The 16,775-nt window shown below is 32.9% G+C and overlaps 1 protein-coding gene across 8 annotated transcripts in view; it reads left to right on the top strand.

The window, feature by feature from the left end:
- The window catches only part of LOC115222519 (kinesin light chain), a 123,027-nt gene that overhangs the window by 24,382 nt on the left and 81,870 nt on the right, over nucleotides 1–16,775 (top strand). For 4 of the 8 annotated variants that reach the window (XM_036511646.1, XM_036511652.1, XM_036511647.1 and 1 more), the window contains one exon: nucleotides 10,647–10,658. The exons of the other annotated variants lie outside the window; for them this stretch is intronic. In XM_036511646.1, coding sequence (XP_036367539.1) covers nucleotides 10,647–10,658 — 12 coding nt within the window. The remainder of the gene's footprint in view (nucleotides 1–10,646; nucleotides 10,659–16,775) is intronic. 8 annotated transcript variants of the gene reach the window in all.

Here is a 16,775-nt window from a genome sequence, read left to right as displayed (position 1 = left end):
AGACATTTGTTGTTTGAGTCCAAGGTAAAAATAGACTAATTCAAAGGTGACTGAAACAAAGCAGGCTGTGGTAGTGGAACATGGGTTGTTTTTTTTTTTGAAAGTGCGAGAGAGTTTAGTATAAGGTGGTCATTAACAAAGGACTTTAATACATTGTTGTTGGGGAGAAGGGTAGTGGTAGTGGCTTGAAGCAGAAAATACATTGGCTGATAAACTTGTTTCTTTTGGTGATTAACATAATTTGATATTTCTTTCAATAAACATAGACAATCACTTAACTAGGAAGTGAATGAATAATTTAATTTTTTTTTTTATCTAATCTAATAACGACTACTCATGGACAGCAAACAATACCCCCCCTCCTCTTTTGATATTTGTTTTTAAAAGCTGGAAATGTTTGCTAAATTATAATTGACATGACTCATTAATTTCCCTTAATATTATAGAAAAAAAGGGTAAATAATGGCTTTAAAATCAAGCACATATTAATGTTGCTAATATCAATTTCCTCCTCAGTGCTTAGATATTCAAAATATACTGTACTTTTCTTATAAATATTTTCCCCATAAGTCATTATTTACTAAATATAAGGTTATTGCTGATTAATTGTGAGAAAATGTATCTTAATATAACTCTGTGAGTCTAATTCACATAATAAGTTTTTAAATGAGGTTTTGTTTTTGGTGAGGAACAAAAAGGGAAAATATATCAAATCAACTGAATGCTTTGAGAAAAATATTCATTTAAAATATATTTCTGAAAATAAATTAATTACTTAATATGATTTTGCACTTGAATATTGTAGCATAAATTTAACTGCAAGTCATTACCGACCTGGTAAAAGTGATTTAAAGTTTTTTCTTGCATAGATACAAAACCTCAGATTTATGGTGGTGGTGGTGGGAATAAGTTTTTCTATGTGTGTATTAGTTCCATGAGAGGTTAAGTAGCATCAGTCTTGAATTGAAACTCTTTCTACATTCAGTTGGTGCTTATCAGTAGTTTAAAATGTTAGAAATAAACAAGATTGGTATTTTAATCACAGACTTTTATGCATTTTCCTTCATAGTACTGTATAAAGAAATTGCTTTTAAAATAAAACAGAATTTTGTTTCATAAAATAACTAGTTTTTTTTTTTTTGTTAAAATTTTAATTTTAAGAATTATGCATGTCTGTTACCTCTTTGTTACATTATAATATAAAACTGTTTAATAAGATATAGTCACCTAAGCTGATATATATTAACACCTAAAATGTATACTGCATTGAAAAGTGAGTAGTTATAAGGCTCTTTCTGAATTATGATTTCATCTATCTGATAATTTTTTTAAAAACATCGTGGGATATGTTGTTTAGATAATATCACTAGGATAAATAGCTTGGCAGAATTTGCAGACTCTAATTTCCTTTTGTCAACCTATGGAAGAATTTGAATTTGGCAATATAACTTAAGCTTTTCACTGCTTTTTGTGACTTTAGTTAAATACAACAGCCTGTTAAGAAATTTAACTAGTCAAATTAAACAGTGTCTATAAAGCTTTATTTTCCAACATTAATTTATTTACTCGGAACCAAGTAGCATTGCAAGGGTTAATGTAAATGCACAATAGCTGTATCTTGCTCTTTGCAAATATGTAAACTTTTTCACTTTGAGGGGTTGCAATTTATTGGCTTAAATGTCTGCACCTATTTTTAAAATTCCTTGTCTTGCAAGGTGACTCTGCCAGTGCTAGTGCCACGTAAAAAGCATCCAGTCCATACTGTGAAGTGATTGGTATTTGGAAGGTCATCCTGCTGTAAAAACCATTCTAAACCTGACCCCACCTGTGCTGGTGCCATGTATAAAGCACTCAGTCCACTCAGCAGGGTGGTTGGTGTTAGGAAGGTTGTTCAGCCATAAAAGCCATGCCAAAACAGACATGGTAGCCTGGTGTAGTCTTCTACTTGGCCAGCAGATATTTCACATTGATGATGACAGACAATAAATATTAAATGAATCTCTGCCAGTTTTGATGATGGAAATTCAGTTGTTCAGTCAACTGAATTACCTTCTGCTTGAATTAAAATTTAAGGGTCCTAATATTCTACAGCTACATGTACCCTTAATGTAATCCTCAAGCAGAATCAATATGATGCAGTGTGTGACAAGGCTGGATTTTTCAAATTAAAGGTACAGTCCATTCTGCACAGTTTCTATCTAAGCAGTTTCATTCACACAGTTTGGAATGACTTTAGGCAGTGGTTAAAAAACAAAAAGCAAATTTGCTATAGGTGCTGCATAGTGGGATCAAACCTAGAACCTTGTGATTCCAAATAGAACTTCTTAACCTTTCAATCATGTTACATCTAATGTAGCACTAATGATGACAGGATGAGACTTTGTCTGGAGAGAAAAATGGATCATATGTTCATATTGTTCATGTATTTGCTATGAAATATCACTATAGCTCACACTTCCTTCAAAATATAAAATTGTTGGCCAATCTGACATTACTGCCTGAAGGTGATGGCAGATAATTGCATTTATTTCTTATTGTTTCATGTCACAAGTGACATTAATCAGCAATATTATTATGTAGCTGTTCTGGTAAAAACGTTAAGATTTTAAAGTGATGTTGATGCATTAGTCTTAATTAGAAACTATAAGTTTCAATTTGTGTGTGTGTGTGTGTGTGAAAGAGAGAGATAATGACCAATTGGGTAAAGAAATAAATTTAGTAAAACCATGTTTTTGAAGGTTAAATTTAAATGTCTATTTCAGACTCAGTCCAGGAAATGCATTTGTAGTCCAAATTGGGAAACATGTACACACACATACACACATTCATGGAAAATTTAAATTATTTTGTTAGTCTTTATATTTAAAAAAAATCATAATTGTTTTTGGCATAAATGCTTGTTTTTGTTTAAGCCCCAGGTCTGACTTAACCAAGTAGCAGTTTAATCAAAGAATTTCTGGTCAATGCCATTGTCTTTTGATGATTAGCTTGAACTACATTATTCTATGTGGTAGGGTGTGACTTGAGAGAAATTTAGTTGATATTTCTAGCAGGTTGAGTAACTATATAGGAGGCTTCATTGTTGTGTAGTTCTGTTAAGAGATGATAAAATCAAGTGGTTTACTCTCAATATATTACTGATACTGAGGTGAGGAGCTGGCAGAATCATTAGCACATCAGGCTTAGTAGCATTTTTACAATCTGAGTTCAAATTCTGCTGAGGTCAGCTTTTCCTTTCATCCTTTTGGAGTTAATAAAATAAGTACCAGTTGACCACAGGGGTGAAAATAATCAACTTACTCCCCCTGCCCAATTTCTGGCCTTGTGCCAAAATTTGAAAGCAATAAATTACTGATACTGATTTTGCTAACTCAGTCAATGGAGGCCAAATCAAAATGCACAATTTTTTTAGACTTTTATTAGTCATATAGCGATAATTCTTTTGATTATCCAAATTATGTTTTCAGTAGTTGTTTTTTGTGGATTATTTAATGTCTCCATAATTTCTGACTTTTCAGTTAAGTTTTAGCTGTTCTTCAGATGTTTTTCAATTATTTAGCATTTTCTTGGAGTTGTGTTGAATTGAACCAAAGACATGAAAGTGAGCATAGCCAAAACTAAGCTACTGTATTAGAGACTGACTGCATGAAGGATGTAGTCTGGTGCATTGTCTAAGAAACAAATTACCAGCTTCATTAGTGAGTTCTTAGTTGATGGAATATGTCTTTAGTCAGCTCAGAAAAATTAACCATTCTTTTAAGTATATCAATTAAATTAGACTGGAATATGAATCATAAACCATGTCTCTGAATTTCTTGGTTGACTTGCTTTCAGTAAAAGATATCTTCTATATATAAGTGGTAATGTTCAGTTTGAGGTACATGTAAGATATTCCATAATCTACTTCTTTCTGCAAGAAGCAAAATGTTTCTTGTTCTGTTTGTCAGTCCCTCTCTTTCTCCCTCCTTCCCTCTCAGAGCAGACTAAGCAGTGGGATAATATGTAAGATAGTGTATACTAGGAGTTTGAATTCTCTAAAGAGGAATTAGATGTGCAGTGCTTAGATGAGAGAAAAACTGAATGCAAGCAAAGATAAGTGATTCAGAAGACAAGCAGATATTTGGTCGGATGACGTAAATGGAGGATTAAAAGGGGGGGGGTAAAAATATTTATTCGCAGTGAAAGAACAGATATTACTGATTTGTGAACTCTGGTATTACAGAGGCAATTATGCAGTCCAAAATGAGGAAGGTTTATTTGGTTTCTGTAAACATATCCTGCTAATGTCATTATGTTTAAAAAAAAAAAAACAAAAAAAAAACAGGCATAAAAGTGTTACCTTCAGCAATAAATTATTTACTAGAACTTTCTATTATAGGTGGATGTCGAGACACTATATCTCAAAGGGCATTATTGATTAGCTGAGATGTTCTGATGGCTAAGTAGTCAATAGTGAAGTAATAGCATTGATACTATGTTATTGCTGTTTAATTTTGCGTTCCTGTCAGTTATCATCATCATCATCATTATTTTTGTTGGTTTTTAATGTTCATTTTTTACATCTTTGCATGGTTTGGATGGAATTCATTGTGGCAGAATTTCTATGTCTGGATATCCTTCCTATTATCAACTCTCACCTCTTTCTAAGTAAGGTAATAATTCTCACTGGCCAGACATATTTTTCATGGAAGATTGGAAACAAAGGATGCCATTTGTAGGACAGTAACACTCTTTTACATCTGTCATGCAATATCAAGACAGAGATTCTAACATATATATGATGAGCTTCTTTCAGTTTGTGACTACCAAATTCCATTCACAAGGCATTGGTCAGCTCAAGGCTATAGTAGAGGGTGCTAGCCACTGTATCATGCAGTGGGACTGAACCTGGAGCCATGTAGCAAACTTCTTAACCACATAGCCATACTTGTCCAGCAATTTTTATTTGATGGAAATTTGTGTGGAGAAGGGTGAGGAAGAGAGTTTTAGATACCCAGATTAGCAGCTCAATTATATCCATAAGACAATAACAAATCACAACTAAAATCATCACACACACAAACATGTGTGCACGCTCCATGGTACAGGTATTTGGTTTAATCGTCTCTTGAATTCTTATGATGACTTAGCATATTTCACATTCCTTTCACTGCATCACAAAGGTGAGATTTCCTTTTCAAGGCCAGAATAAAGTTGTTGACAACATACTTTGTACAAATATTAGATACACCAGAATATTGCTTCCACATCTAAGATAGTTCTATCACATAGACTTATTTGGTCAGTTCTTTATTTAGCTCTCTTTATTATTATTTCTTTCTAAGTCTTTCTTGTTTCTTTACTGCCCACAAGGGGTTAAACATAGAGGGGACAAACAAGGACAGACAAAGGGATTAAGTCAATTACATCGACCTCAGTGCGTAACTGGTACTTATTTAATTGAACCCGAAAGGATGAAAAGCTAAGTTGACCTCGGCGGAATTTGAACTCAGAACGTAATGACAGACGAAATACCACTAAGCATTTTGCCTGACGTGTTAACGTTTCTGCCGGCTCAACGCCTTATTTCTTACTAAGTCTTTCTATCATAACTAAGATTTCTATCCCTGAATTTGCTAACTCTGTGTACCATTTTTTCATAAATCCTGTCTTTCTTCCTTCTTACAACTGAGTGGACTCCACAAAAGGCTCTGCACCTTACACCTCAACACATAACTCATTTCTTCTGGTTCAATTCTGCATTCTTTCTGAACTTCAAACTAAACATAATCTGACATTGCTTTTCATATTAAATTAGATTAAGCTGATAACAAAATCATTAAGGTACACGATACTGTGTATATTAATGTCCATTTGGTACAGGTGTAGGTACACAGTTAGGAAGCTCATTTGGGAACCATGTGGATTGAGATTTGTTCTCGATATGTGAACATTACCGGCTGGTGTCCTCTACTATGATTGCAAGTTGACCAATAGCTTATGAGTGAAATTTTGTAAATGGAAACTGTGTTTTGTGTGTATGTATAGATATGCGTGTGTAAGAGATAGCCTGTATTCCCCTTGTCTTATGCACTCTGATTGTAAACACAGTTACTTTTCATGTAAATAGTGTTATTTGTTTGTAATCCTCTTCAATTGCATGTCTGGGCTATTTGTTTGATAGACAAGAGGAAATATTACCTTGCTTAGAAACAGGTGAGGGTCAATGACAGGAAGAGTATCTGGCTGTACAAAAGTGTCTCAACATCTTATCTGGTTCATGCAAGTCTGGTAAAGTAGATGTTAAGATATGATGATGATTATTAATGTCCAATTGAACATTTTTATTTATTTTTTTGTAAGATCTCAAATCAAATATTTGCTTTGTGTTAGGAATGTTTTCTTCTTTTCTTTTCGCCCTTTTCAAGCCTAGCCAGACTCATGGGCCTGGTTTCTGTGGTGTATGTATTCCCCCCAGCTGGATGGGATGCCAGTCCATCGCGGCATTACTCAAGAAACGGGAAGAGAGAGTGAGAGAAAGTTGGGGCGAAAGAGTACAACAGGGATTGCCACCACCCCCTGCCGAAGCCTTGTGGAGCTTTAAGTGTTTTTACTCAATAAACTCTCACAATGCCCAGCCTGGGAATTGAAACTGCAATCCCCTAATCGCGAGTCCGCTGCCCTAACCACTGGGCCATTAAGAATGTTTTGGCATGACTAAATTAACCTCTGGCTTTTATCTAATTATATACTTGATATATTTAAATTTGTGTTTAAACCATATTATAAGAAATCATTTTAGAAATGGGAACAGCAATGTTGGTCTAGGCTTGTAGACACAGTCAGAAAGTTTGTGGAAAACTGGTGTTATTTTATTTTTAAAGTTACCTAGAAGTTTTAATTTATGTGCCTGATGATAAATCCAGCTTTTGTAAACAACCCAAACTGCAACATTTCCGAGATTAGTAGCTATAAATATATCTGAATTTTGTATAATATTGTAAGCTTCTATCATGCTCCATTTGTTGAACCTGCTAGTTTTTCAGACTTGCATGTGACTTTCAAATTATGCTGGGATTCTTTCAAGTAATTGCACATGTTGTTCATCATAGCTCGACTGAATGCTCTGTGTATACTGTATATACAGGGTTTGCTTTTAATGTGTGTAATAAAGGGTTCTTTTTTTTTTTTGTATCATTATTGCTTATGGAAAGGCAAGGATTTGGTAGAAACTAACTTATACGATCTTCAATGTAGTGAGCATCAAATACTTAGATTACATGATGAAGTATCACAAATTAATCATTTCAACAAGTGCCAGAAACATGCTTTGGTCTTATTAAACCTCCTCAGTACTTGCCAAAACTGTTAAAGTAATAGTCATTGAGCTAATTATGTATTAAATTCTCATATTAAATATGTTAACAGTAATTTAACTATTATTTCTCATGCAGATGGCATCTCCAAGTAATTAACTTCAGTGCTTTAGGTTTTGAAATATACTAATTTTTCATGCCTACTGGTTTATAATATTTACTTAGTGATTCAGTATCTTGCAATTATGGTGAAATCTGTTTTACTGAGGAGGTTTCAGAATATTGAAACATGTCTACAGTTGTTTCCCATACTTGCTTAAGTGATAAAATAATAATAGTCGTTTAAGCTAAGGTTTTTTTTTTTTTTTGTTAATTTACTATTTATATTTTTCAGTTAGGTAATTAATACTATATTAAATGCTACATAGTTTTGTCCTTCAGTATATTCGGGTGTGATTTTGATTTTCACTCATTCGAAATTGATAAATTCTGTAATATTTTGCCACATTACAATCAACTTGGCCCCTCACTTGTAAAAATTGTTTTTGTGCCTATCTGAAAATAAAGGAGTAAATAAATGATGCTAATGACACAGACAGTAAAACAGCTGGTCTACTTGTAGTAAAATAGCTGAACTACTTGTTACCACTGTACTTTTGTTTGCTGTCTTAACAATTTAAGATTAACCACTCTTGCAATACATTTTTCCATTTCCTCTTCCTGGAAATAAGTAATAGTTGCATATGCATGCACACACACTTCAAGTTCAACGACTGTGTTTCTATTTACTTTCAAAAGAAATAGCATCGTTGTATCTAAAACAGAAGATCCCATTATGTGTGTATGCAAACAAAGCACAGCGTTATTCTTGCTCCACCCAGTGCCGATTATGTCCCCTAAGTAAGAGCAAATACAAATGCTATTGCTTTTAGTGAGTCATTGGAAATCATTATTTGCAGAAAAGTTTTTTTTTTTTCTTTCTATTATTTATTGCAGGATCCATTGACAACGTATTGTTCCATGTACTTGAAGCACAACTTGTCCATCTTGTATGGATTTTGAATATTGACTAATATTTAAGTTTGTACTTTGTCTTGTCTTATAGATCAGGCAAATGTGAAATGGGAGGGCTACTGAAGAGGACAAATGTTCTCTCTGTATCATTTCGATTTAAAGAAACAATTATAACGTTGCATTTTTTCTCTTTATTATTATTATTATTATTTTTACATCAATAAACTAACAAGCTGTTAGAAAGCATGAATGACTCGGCATCAAAACCGGTTAGTACTTTCAGTTTAACCACACCCATACTTGCATTCACATATACTCACACATCCACATTTATTTATTTTGTGTGTGTATGTGTGTGTGTGTGTGTGTGTGTGTGTGTGTGCACATATACATACACACTTTCAGCATGTACAAGACAAGGAAGAAATCTATGAATTGACTTATTTACATCATTATAATAGTTATCACGTAGATATGTGTAACATGAATGCCAATAGCAACTGTTATGACTAAAACTATTGATTTTTTTTTTTTTTTTTCTTTTTACTTGCTGATAGAAACCCAGACTAGACAGACAGAATGAAGTTTTTTTGTGTTTTCTTTTTTTGTCTTAGGAAACAAAAAAGTATTTGTTGTACTGTCTTAAGCTTATATATATATATATAAAAAAATGATGACAATTATAGTAATAATCAATAATAATATTTTCTAACTTTGGCACAGTACCTCTTATTTGGGAGGGAATATGTCACTTTCTGCAAATTTTGTACTGAGTAAAGAGAAATGGAAAAAATGAAGTCCAGTCAAGTAGAGTTTTAGCTCTCTAGAAATTACAAAGAACCTTATTAGATGAGAACAAATTATTTATACTGCAGGGACACAAAAATATATATTTCACTCTGGTACTCCAGCACGACTACAGTTGTATGGTTGAAATGTATGAAAGAATATTATATATGTAGGATGTGTATGTGTTTGTGTTTTGTATATATGTATACATATTATACATACACACACACACACATATATATACACACACACATACACCTCACAATGAAAGTTGGAATACTTAAATTATCTACTTAAAATTCCAACTTTTCTTTTGTTAGAAGAATCGCTAAAATATATTTTTTCCCCGACTTTTAGATGAACTATAATACTTCTAAGATATGTCAGAATTTTGTGTGTGTGTGTGTGCATGTATGTGGGTAGGTGGGTGGCTGATAGGGTGAGTGAAGTGGGGGATAGTGGGAAAGTAGAACTTGGGATAATCCAAAACGTCATTTATTATTTCTATTCAAGTAGGTTGCTAGGATAATCTTTTTTAAATCCTGTTACAGCCTACCTAAAACTCTTAATTAAAATCTATTTTTAATGCTTATCATTAGGCTTACAACCCTTTTTAATAGAGTTTAGTTGTCTTTTATCTATTGTCAACATTATCTTTGTTTAAAATTATTCTTAAACTTGTCCTATGTCATTGCTTTGAATAAATGTAAGTAGAAACTATTTCTTGGTTAAAACCTGAAAAATATTTTTGAGAAGTGACATACCACAAATTATATTGCAATGATCTTTTGCATTTTGTTTGTTTGTGTGTGGATGCTTTTGGATCCACACGTACACAGAGGTATGCAAGCATACACATGCACACACGCACACATTCACTATATATATATATATATATATATATATATATATATATATACACACACACACACACACACACACACACACAAAATAATTCATGTGCGTGCATGTAATTATAAAAATCTGTTTGTAACAGGTGACCATCATTATTGAATCTAAAGTTCTAAGTATGAGTAACATTTGTAAAGGGAAATGGCTAGGTCAGTGTCTGTGTTTATATCTGGAGTGAGAGAATACTCCATATATGAAGCATGTATATTTTATTAGCTGAAGCTTCTTGAATTGAAGCACTGAATTTTCACATTACAGAATATTTAACTTCTGTATGTGTGTATGTATGCATAATACATGTAATTATATATGGAAAGTGTGTGTGTGTGTATATGTATTTGTTTGGTGAATATTTTGTATTTGCAAAGTGTCTGTATATTCTATTAGAGGTTCGTGCTTCTTGATTTCTAATTCTAATTTTCACATTACAGGTTATGTGTCTGTGTCTGTGTGTGTGTGTGTGTGTGTGGAACAGTCAGAACAAATTTAATTAAAAGGCAATTTATTTAATCTGCTTGAATGAATGTTTTTGTTTTTTAAATTTTTCTTATATCTTCTAATGGGACATTATACATTTATCAAAGTTTAACAATCCTGACATTGTTTTTAAACATTTTATTTTTCTGCTTTTATCAGATATTTATTGAGGTAAGCATCTTTTAGTAGAATAGGCTCTTTGCTACTAATTTCTTTATTAAATTATTTTGCATGGTACGTTTCCATATATATATATATATATACATACATATATATATATATCTTTTTTCAATTAATTCGTTATTGTAATTAATCTTTACTTTTCATTCTTTTTTTCAAAGTTCTGCTTGTTCAGATATAATTTTTGATTAAAAAAAACAAAACCTCTTTTAATAGAAAATCATATTTTGTTCAGTAATTTAAAAAATTTATTTCTGTCTTTAATATAATAGTCTGAACTTTTAAAACTAAACTTGATTGATTGAAGTTAATCATCTTGTGTTCAAATTTATTTTGGCGTATTTGTGTGCATATTTGTGTATGAGTGCATTGGTTGTTTTCTATGTATAAATAATGATTAAAATTTTGCTTATTCCTTTAATACTTTATTTCTTAAAGTAACATTTTTAGACTCTTTTCCCCCCTCTTCTTTTTAGTTTATTGGTTAAGATCCTTGTTTTTTGTAGTGTTTATTTTTATCTCTTCCTTGCATGTTTCTGAAGAACATCATTGCTAAATTTAATCTTCTAAGAATTTGTTGAGATATGAATAAAATATTCTTTCATTAGAATTGTTTAATCTATTTTCCATTGCTTCCTCTATTTTTATTCTCTTTCAATTATTTTCCCAATTTGAAAAATAAAATCCTTCTAGAATAATGTGGAGGTAACCTGTGTAGCTAAGTGGGCACTGAAACAAAAGTGAGTTGGAACAGAGAGATCTGTTATTCTAGAATAGTTGCTTTGGTGTTAGCAGTTTGATAAATATCAAGATGTTTGTGATAATAGCTCTGAAATGTGTAAAAACACCATTACATCCTTAGTCATAAATATTAGTAAAAACCATCATATGACAATCTTCTGGGCCAAAGGTTTTAAGTGAAAAGAAACCCAGATTCTTGATGTGCTAATAATCTGAATGACTGTAAGAATATAACATTTTCCCAAATGGCTTCAATGAATTTGTAAACATATTGGAGGCTTAAGAAGCATATTTAAAAATGCCTAATAATGTAGATTTCACACATTTCAGTTCATGATGTGAATATGCCTGGTCTCTAAGTACATGGTAGCTCAAATCATAGCATAGGTTACTGACTTCCAATTGAGTATTGAAATACAATTTTCTCTTCCTCCACAGCACAGGTCTATATATAAATAATATAGATTTAAACATGCCAAAGTCTTGGAGGAAAAAAATCTTACTGCCTACATGTTTCTCTCTGTCACTGACAGTATCCATGAATTTACACAGGATCCTCTAGATTGTCTCTCAATCTGCCTGTTAGATATAAATTAAATTATCTTCAAACTACATCTTAAAAAAAAAAGACATGTCATCTGAAAATATGAGAAGCCATGGTTGGCTTACTTGATTAGAGTTGACATTATTATCACCCACAATCTGTTATAGAGCACTGAGTCTTCTAATGTTCCTTGCTCTTAATATTTGCCCCACATTTGCATCTTCACAAAAAATTGAAAATACCCTTGATAACTGGTATGAAGTATCAGGACTGATATTTGACACTTGTAAACAGCTTCACAAAAAGTAAAACCTGAGGAATTTAAGATTCTCTGTTCTGTCTTTTATTTTACCATAAAATCTTCCAGTTTATTTACTTAAATAATTTACTCAGTCATCCACCATATTTGATTGAGTAGTTCTCAATAACTTTGAAAGTTATATTTTGCTTTTGACATCAATAAATTCTTTTATTGGCATTAGAAACTTAACAAAGCTGCCTACAGACAGACACCTCTCATCATTAACCTGTTCATATTCAGAATACTCTGTCAAATGTAATGCTATTTATTCAGATTGTTTTGAATTAATTATGCATTATCTCATAACTGAGATTTCTACAATGTGACAACTGAACTAAATAAGATGTTTTTTGACCAGTTTTCATCATATTCCATCTTTCTCCCTTACCCTGCTGTTATGCTCGTGATGTCATGAGACAACCGCCTAAGTTAATGATGACTCGACAAGCTATACTATACACAAGCTCCATTCATATGCAGTATCACCATGTGCTGGCATATCTTCAGCTTGGTCCATAAAAATAAATAAATAACCTTTCCATAAACTAAAACCAACAGATGACAACACTACATCCCTTTACTTCGTTCACTTGTGAACAATACAGCTAAAACCATCGTAAGTCCCTTATAAATAGTTTACCTGGCAGTCAGTCACTAGCACCCTCTCACAATGCCCTACATAACCAAGGCTGCTCTATAGTTACTAAGCCTTTCAAAATGTCATTTCTTCTATACATTAACATTCTAGGCCACACCCAAGAAGAGATATATGCTAAGCAAGTCTTTGCTTACTAACAGACTCAATGAGATCTATGACTCCTCCAACAAATTTTTCCTTGTCTTCACTTTACAACTAACTAGTATAATATTCCCAAATTTTCTGAACATTGTCAACTTTATATTACTGTCGTCACTCCCTTCAGTATGGTATGCCATGCAATTTGCCCAATGTTTTGTTTTTTTTCCCCTGAGTCTCACATCTGTCTGGTATTTTATCTATCTATGATTTCCCTCCATCTACTTGAAACAGTAACCCACAATTGAGCTGTCACCCATCACACCCCTCTCTTTCTTGCTCTACCAACTTCTACTACAATTATTGCTTTTCTAAATATTATTGACTATTACACCTATACTTATTTCTCTGGTATTATTCCTTATGACTCCTTTCTAGAACTGCTGGCAACAATAGTTACTCTTCCAGATATTGCTGTCATGATAGATTCCCTCTTAGTGTTATTTTCCTACAGTTACTCTAAAAAACTACCTGCTCTTATAGATACTACTTTTTTTCCCCCAAACACATTTGTCTAGTATTTCCTCTTGGTATATGACTTTCACCCTATTACGGTTTATAACAAATATTAATCTTGCTAACCCTCTACACTCCTCATTATTCCTGATAGTTGGAACTCATGACAGCAAATAAGCTATGGGTACTGCCTATGGGTACATCTTATTCCAAAGATTTTTTCAATATCTCAAAAACAAAATTATGCAGCTTGTAATTTGTTTTCATTTTAAATGTGGTTTGACTATTATAAAGGCTTCATATTTTGGATAGCAATGAAATGTGAGTGAAACAGCTTCATGTGCGAAATGAAACTGGATCAACACTGGCACCATACATCACTGTTTTCTACATGCTGAACAAATATCCAAGATCAAATTTCATATATTTTTTTTAAATATATGGTATGCAAGAAAACATAAGATATATTGATAGGTAATCAAATCCAGAATTGAACTAATGTGTGATCAAAGGGTTTACTACATACACAGAGATCTTGATGGTATTTGCAAGGCGGTGAGCTGGCAGAAGCGTTAGCACGTCGGGCGAAATGCTTAGCGGTATTTCGTTTGTCGCTACGTTCTGAGTTCAAATTCCGCCGAGGTCGACTTTGCCTTTCATCCTTTCGGGGTCGATTAAATAAGTACCAGTTACGCACTGGAGTCATTATAATCGACTTAATCCGTTTGTCTGTCCTTGTTTGTCCCCTCTGTGTTTAGCCCCTTGTGGGTAGTAAAGAAATAGGTATTTGCATCTGCATATAAACACCTCAGTTACTATCATTGTACAAGTATGTAATCTTTTATTCTAGCACTGATACTTCTGAGATTATATTAATTCTAACTTTTGTAAAGTTTCAAGTTCCATCAGATTGCAGTGCTGTTTCCTCAAGACTAATTGTAGCCAAGATTTTAATAAGGCTGATGTTTTGTTCTAGTCATATAAAAGGGTAGTAATCAATTCTGTTTGAAAAAAGAGCCAAAGGTTTCAGTCCAACCAAATTCTCAAATTTATATCCCCTTATGTTTATTCTTCATGTGATGCATCAACAATTTAACTCTTGTTATATTTTTGTTAAAATAACACTGCTGTTGTTTCAATTAATTTTGAAAATAAGGAATTTATGGGTGGGGTGGGGTGGGGTGGAATTGCCATTATTAAGCCAGTATTTGGAACATGAATTGACATGAAATTTGGATGGAAATTTTTAGCTCATTTTACAAGATGAAGTTTCTGTCCTAGAACGGGCTATGTTCCATGCTACTGGCATGTGTAACACTTGTGTAGTCTCTTACTGTATTTTTACATATAGATCAAACAAATTACTTGCATTTTGTACAAACTAGATATATTTACCATGATTATAGATCTTTTTAACATATATATATTTGACCTACTGTATCTGAGACACTACATACACTATGAAACTTAATTGTCATTTCTAGCGAAGTTTCATTGTTGATCTGCCGTATTTCAGTGAAGAAATAAATCAATATTATCAGTAGTATTCTCTATTCATATTTAAGAATAGGTGGATGTGTAATATACATACACATATTTGCAGGACTGAAATAAATATGAATATTACAAAGTCTAGCTGTGAGAGGAATGCAAATGTAAACCTGTTCCTTCTCTGCTCTTGATGTATGGAAAAAGCGTGAAGGAACCTTCCAATGGACTGTTTCTTGGAGACTCATCCACCTTTTTTGCCCCCATATATCAAGAGCATTGCAATAATGTATTTACCTTTCTGATTCATGCTGCGTTGTACTTAAAGTTTAAACTTTTTAATTAATGTCAACCTGTCAAAAGCACAGATATGAAAACTAGTCTGTCCATTATGGTGATGGCTTAATTTACGACAGCTCTATACAGCTGCTGAAACACTGTTCCATTTGAAGTTCATGAAATTGAACATGTGACATATAATGAATTGTGATTTTTAGCACAAAGATGGGAGTAGTTAGTTGAATACATTGACATTGATGCTGGACTGATACTTAATTTTATCAATCCCAAAGAACTCCGAACATAAAGGGCTGGGACAAATACCACACATAATTTTTACCTTGGGTATTTTGAGTAGAATTGCAGAACAGTGGAATAGCTTGCTGGGAGTTTATAACTACTCAGTAGCACAGAAATCTAACCATTGTGTGTGTTAGTGTATATATTTTTGAGTAGGTTTCTGTGTATTTTGACAGATATAGTGAGTGCTCTCACACACACAACCTACCCATATTTATAGATTCATCTCCAAAAATATAACTTTAAAACTGACTGTAAACATCCGTATCTAAATTAAAGCCTATAAGAAATGCAAGTAATTGTATTTTTTAAATATCGTAGTATTTGGTACATTAAGATATTTTCAAAGCTATAAATGTTTATAGATTGCAATAAAAATCTAGGATTGTATCATTGACTGAAAGCTTATTTTTAAATATATTAATGTCCAAATTTTTTTGTTTTTGCTTTTCATCCTTCTAAGATTGATAAAATAAACACCAAGTCAATACAATTGACGTATCTTTTCTCAAAATTTGTAGTTATTTTAATATTTCAGAAACTACTGAAGTCAGCAAGTTCAGATGCTTTTATTTTAACATCTAAAAGATGCAGGCATGGTTATGTGGTTAAGAAGCTTGCTTTACAATCATGTGGTTTCAGGTTCTGCCCCGCTGTGTGACACTTTGGGCAAGTGTCTTTTGACTATAGCCCTGAGCTGACCAATATTTTGTAAGTGAATTTGGTTTGTCAATATCGCAGTGACTTAGCAGTTTAGCAAAACGAACTTATAGGATAAGCATTGGGTTTGATTTATTTGAATAAATCATTTGAAGTGGTACTCCTGCATGACTGCATATTGTGTGTGTGTGTGTTTTAAAGCCTGGTTCTTATTTTCTTGGTCCCTTTTACTAAACTGTTATGGGGATGTAAACACAGCAGAACAGGTTGTCAAGTGGGGGTGGGGCACAAACACACACATATATGAAAGTCTTCTTTCAGTTTCCATCTACCAAATCCACTCACAAGGTTTTCGTTAGCCTGAAGGTATGATAGAAGACACTTATCCAAGGTGCCACACAGTGGGACTGAACCTGGAATCATGTCATTGGGAAGCAAGCTTCTTACCACACACATACAACCTACCAGCAAGGTGGCAACATCATAAGGCCACAACAATGTAAAGTGCATTGTTAGTAGTGGTGTATAACATCTGACATCTGA

Source organism: Octopus sinensis, linkage group LG20, assembly GCF_006345805.1.
Source record: "Octopus sinensis linkage group LG20, ASM634580v1, whole genome shotgun sequence".
NCBI classification, from domain to species: domain Eukaryota; kingdom Metazoa; phylum Mollusca; class Cephalopoda; order Octopoda; family Octopodidae; genus Octopus; species Octopus sinensis.
The sequence above is the reverse complement of the archived record's forward strand: the minus strand, read 5'-3'. Positions and strand labels throughout refer to the sequence as shown.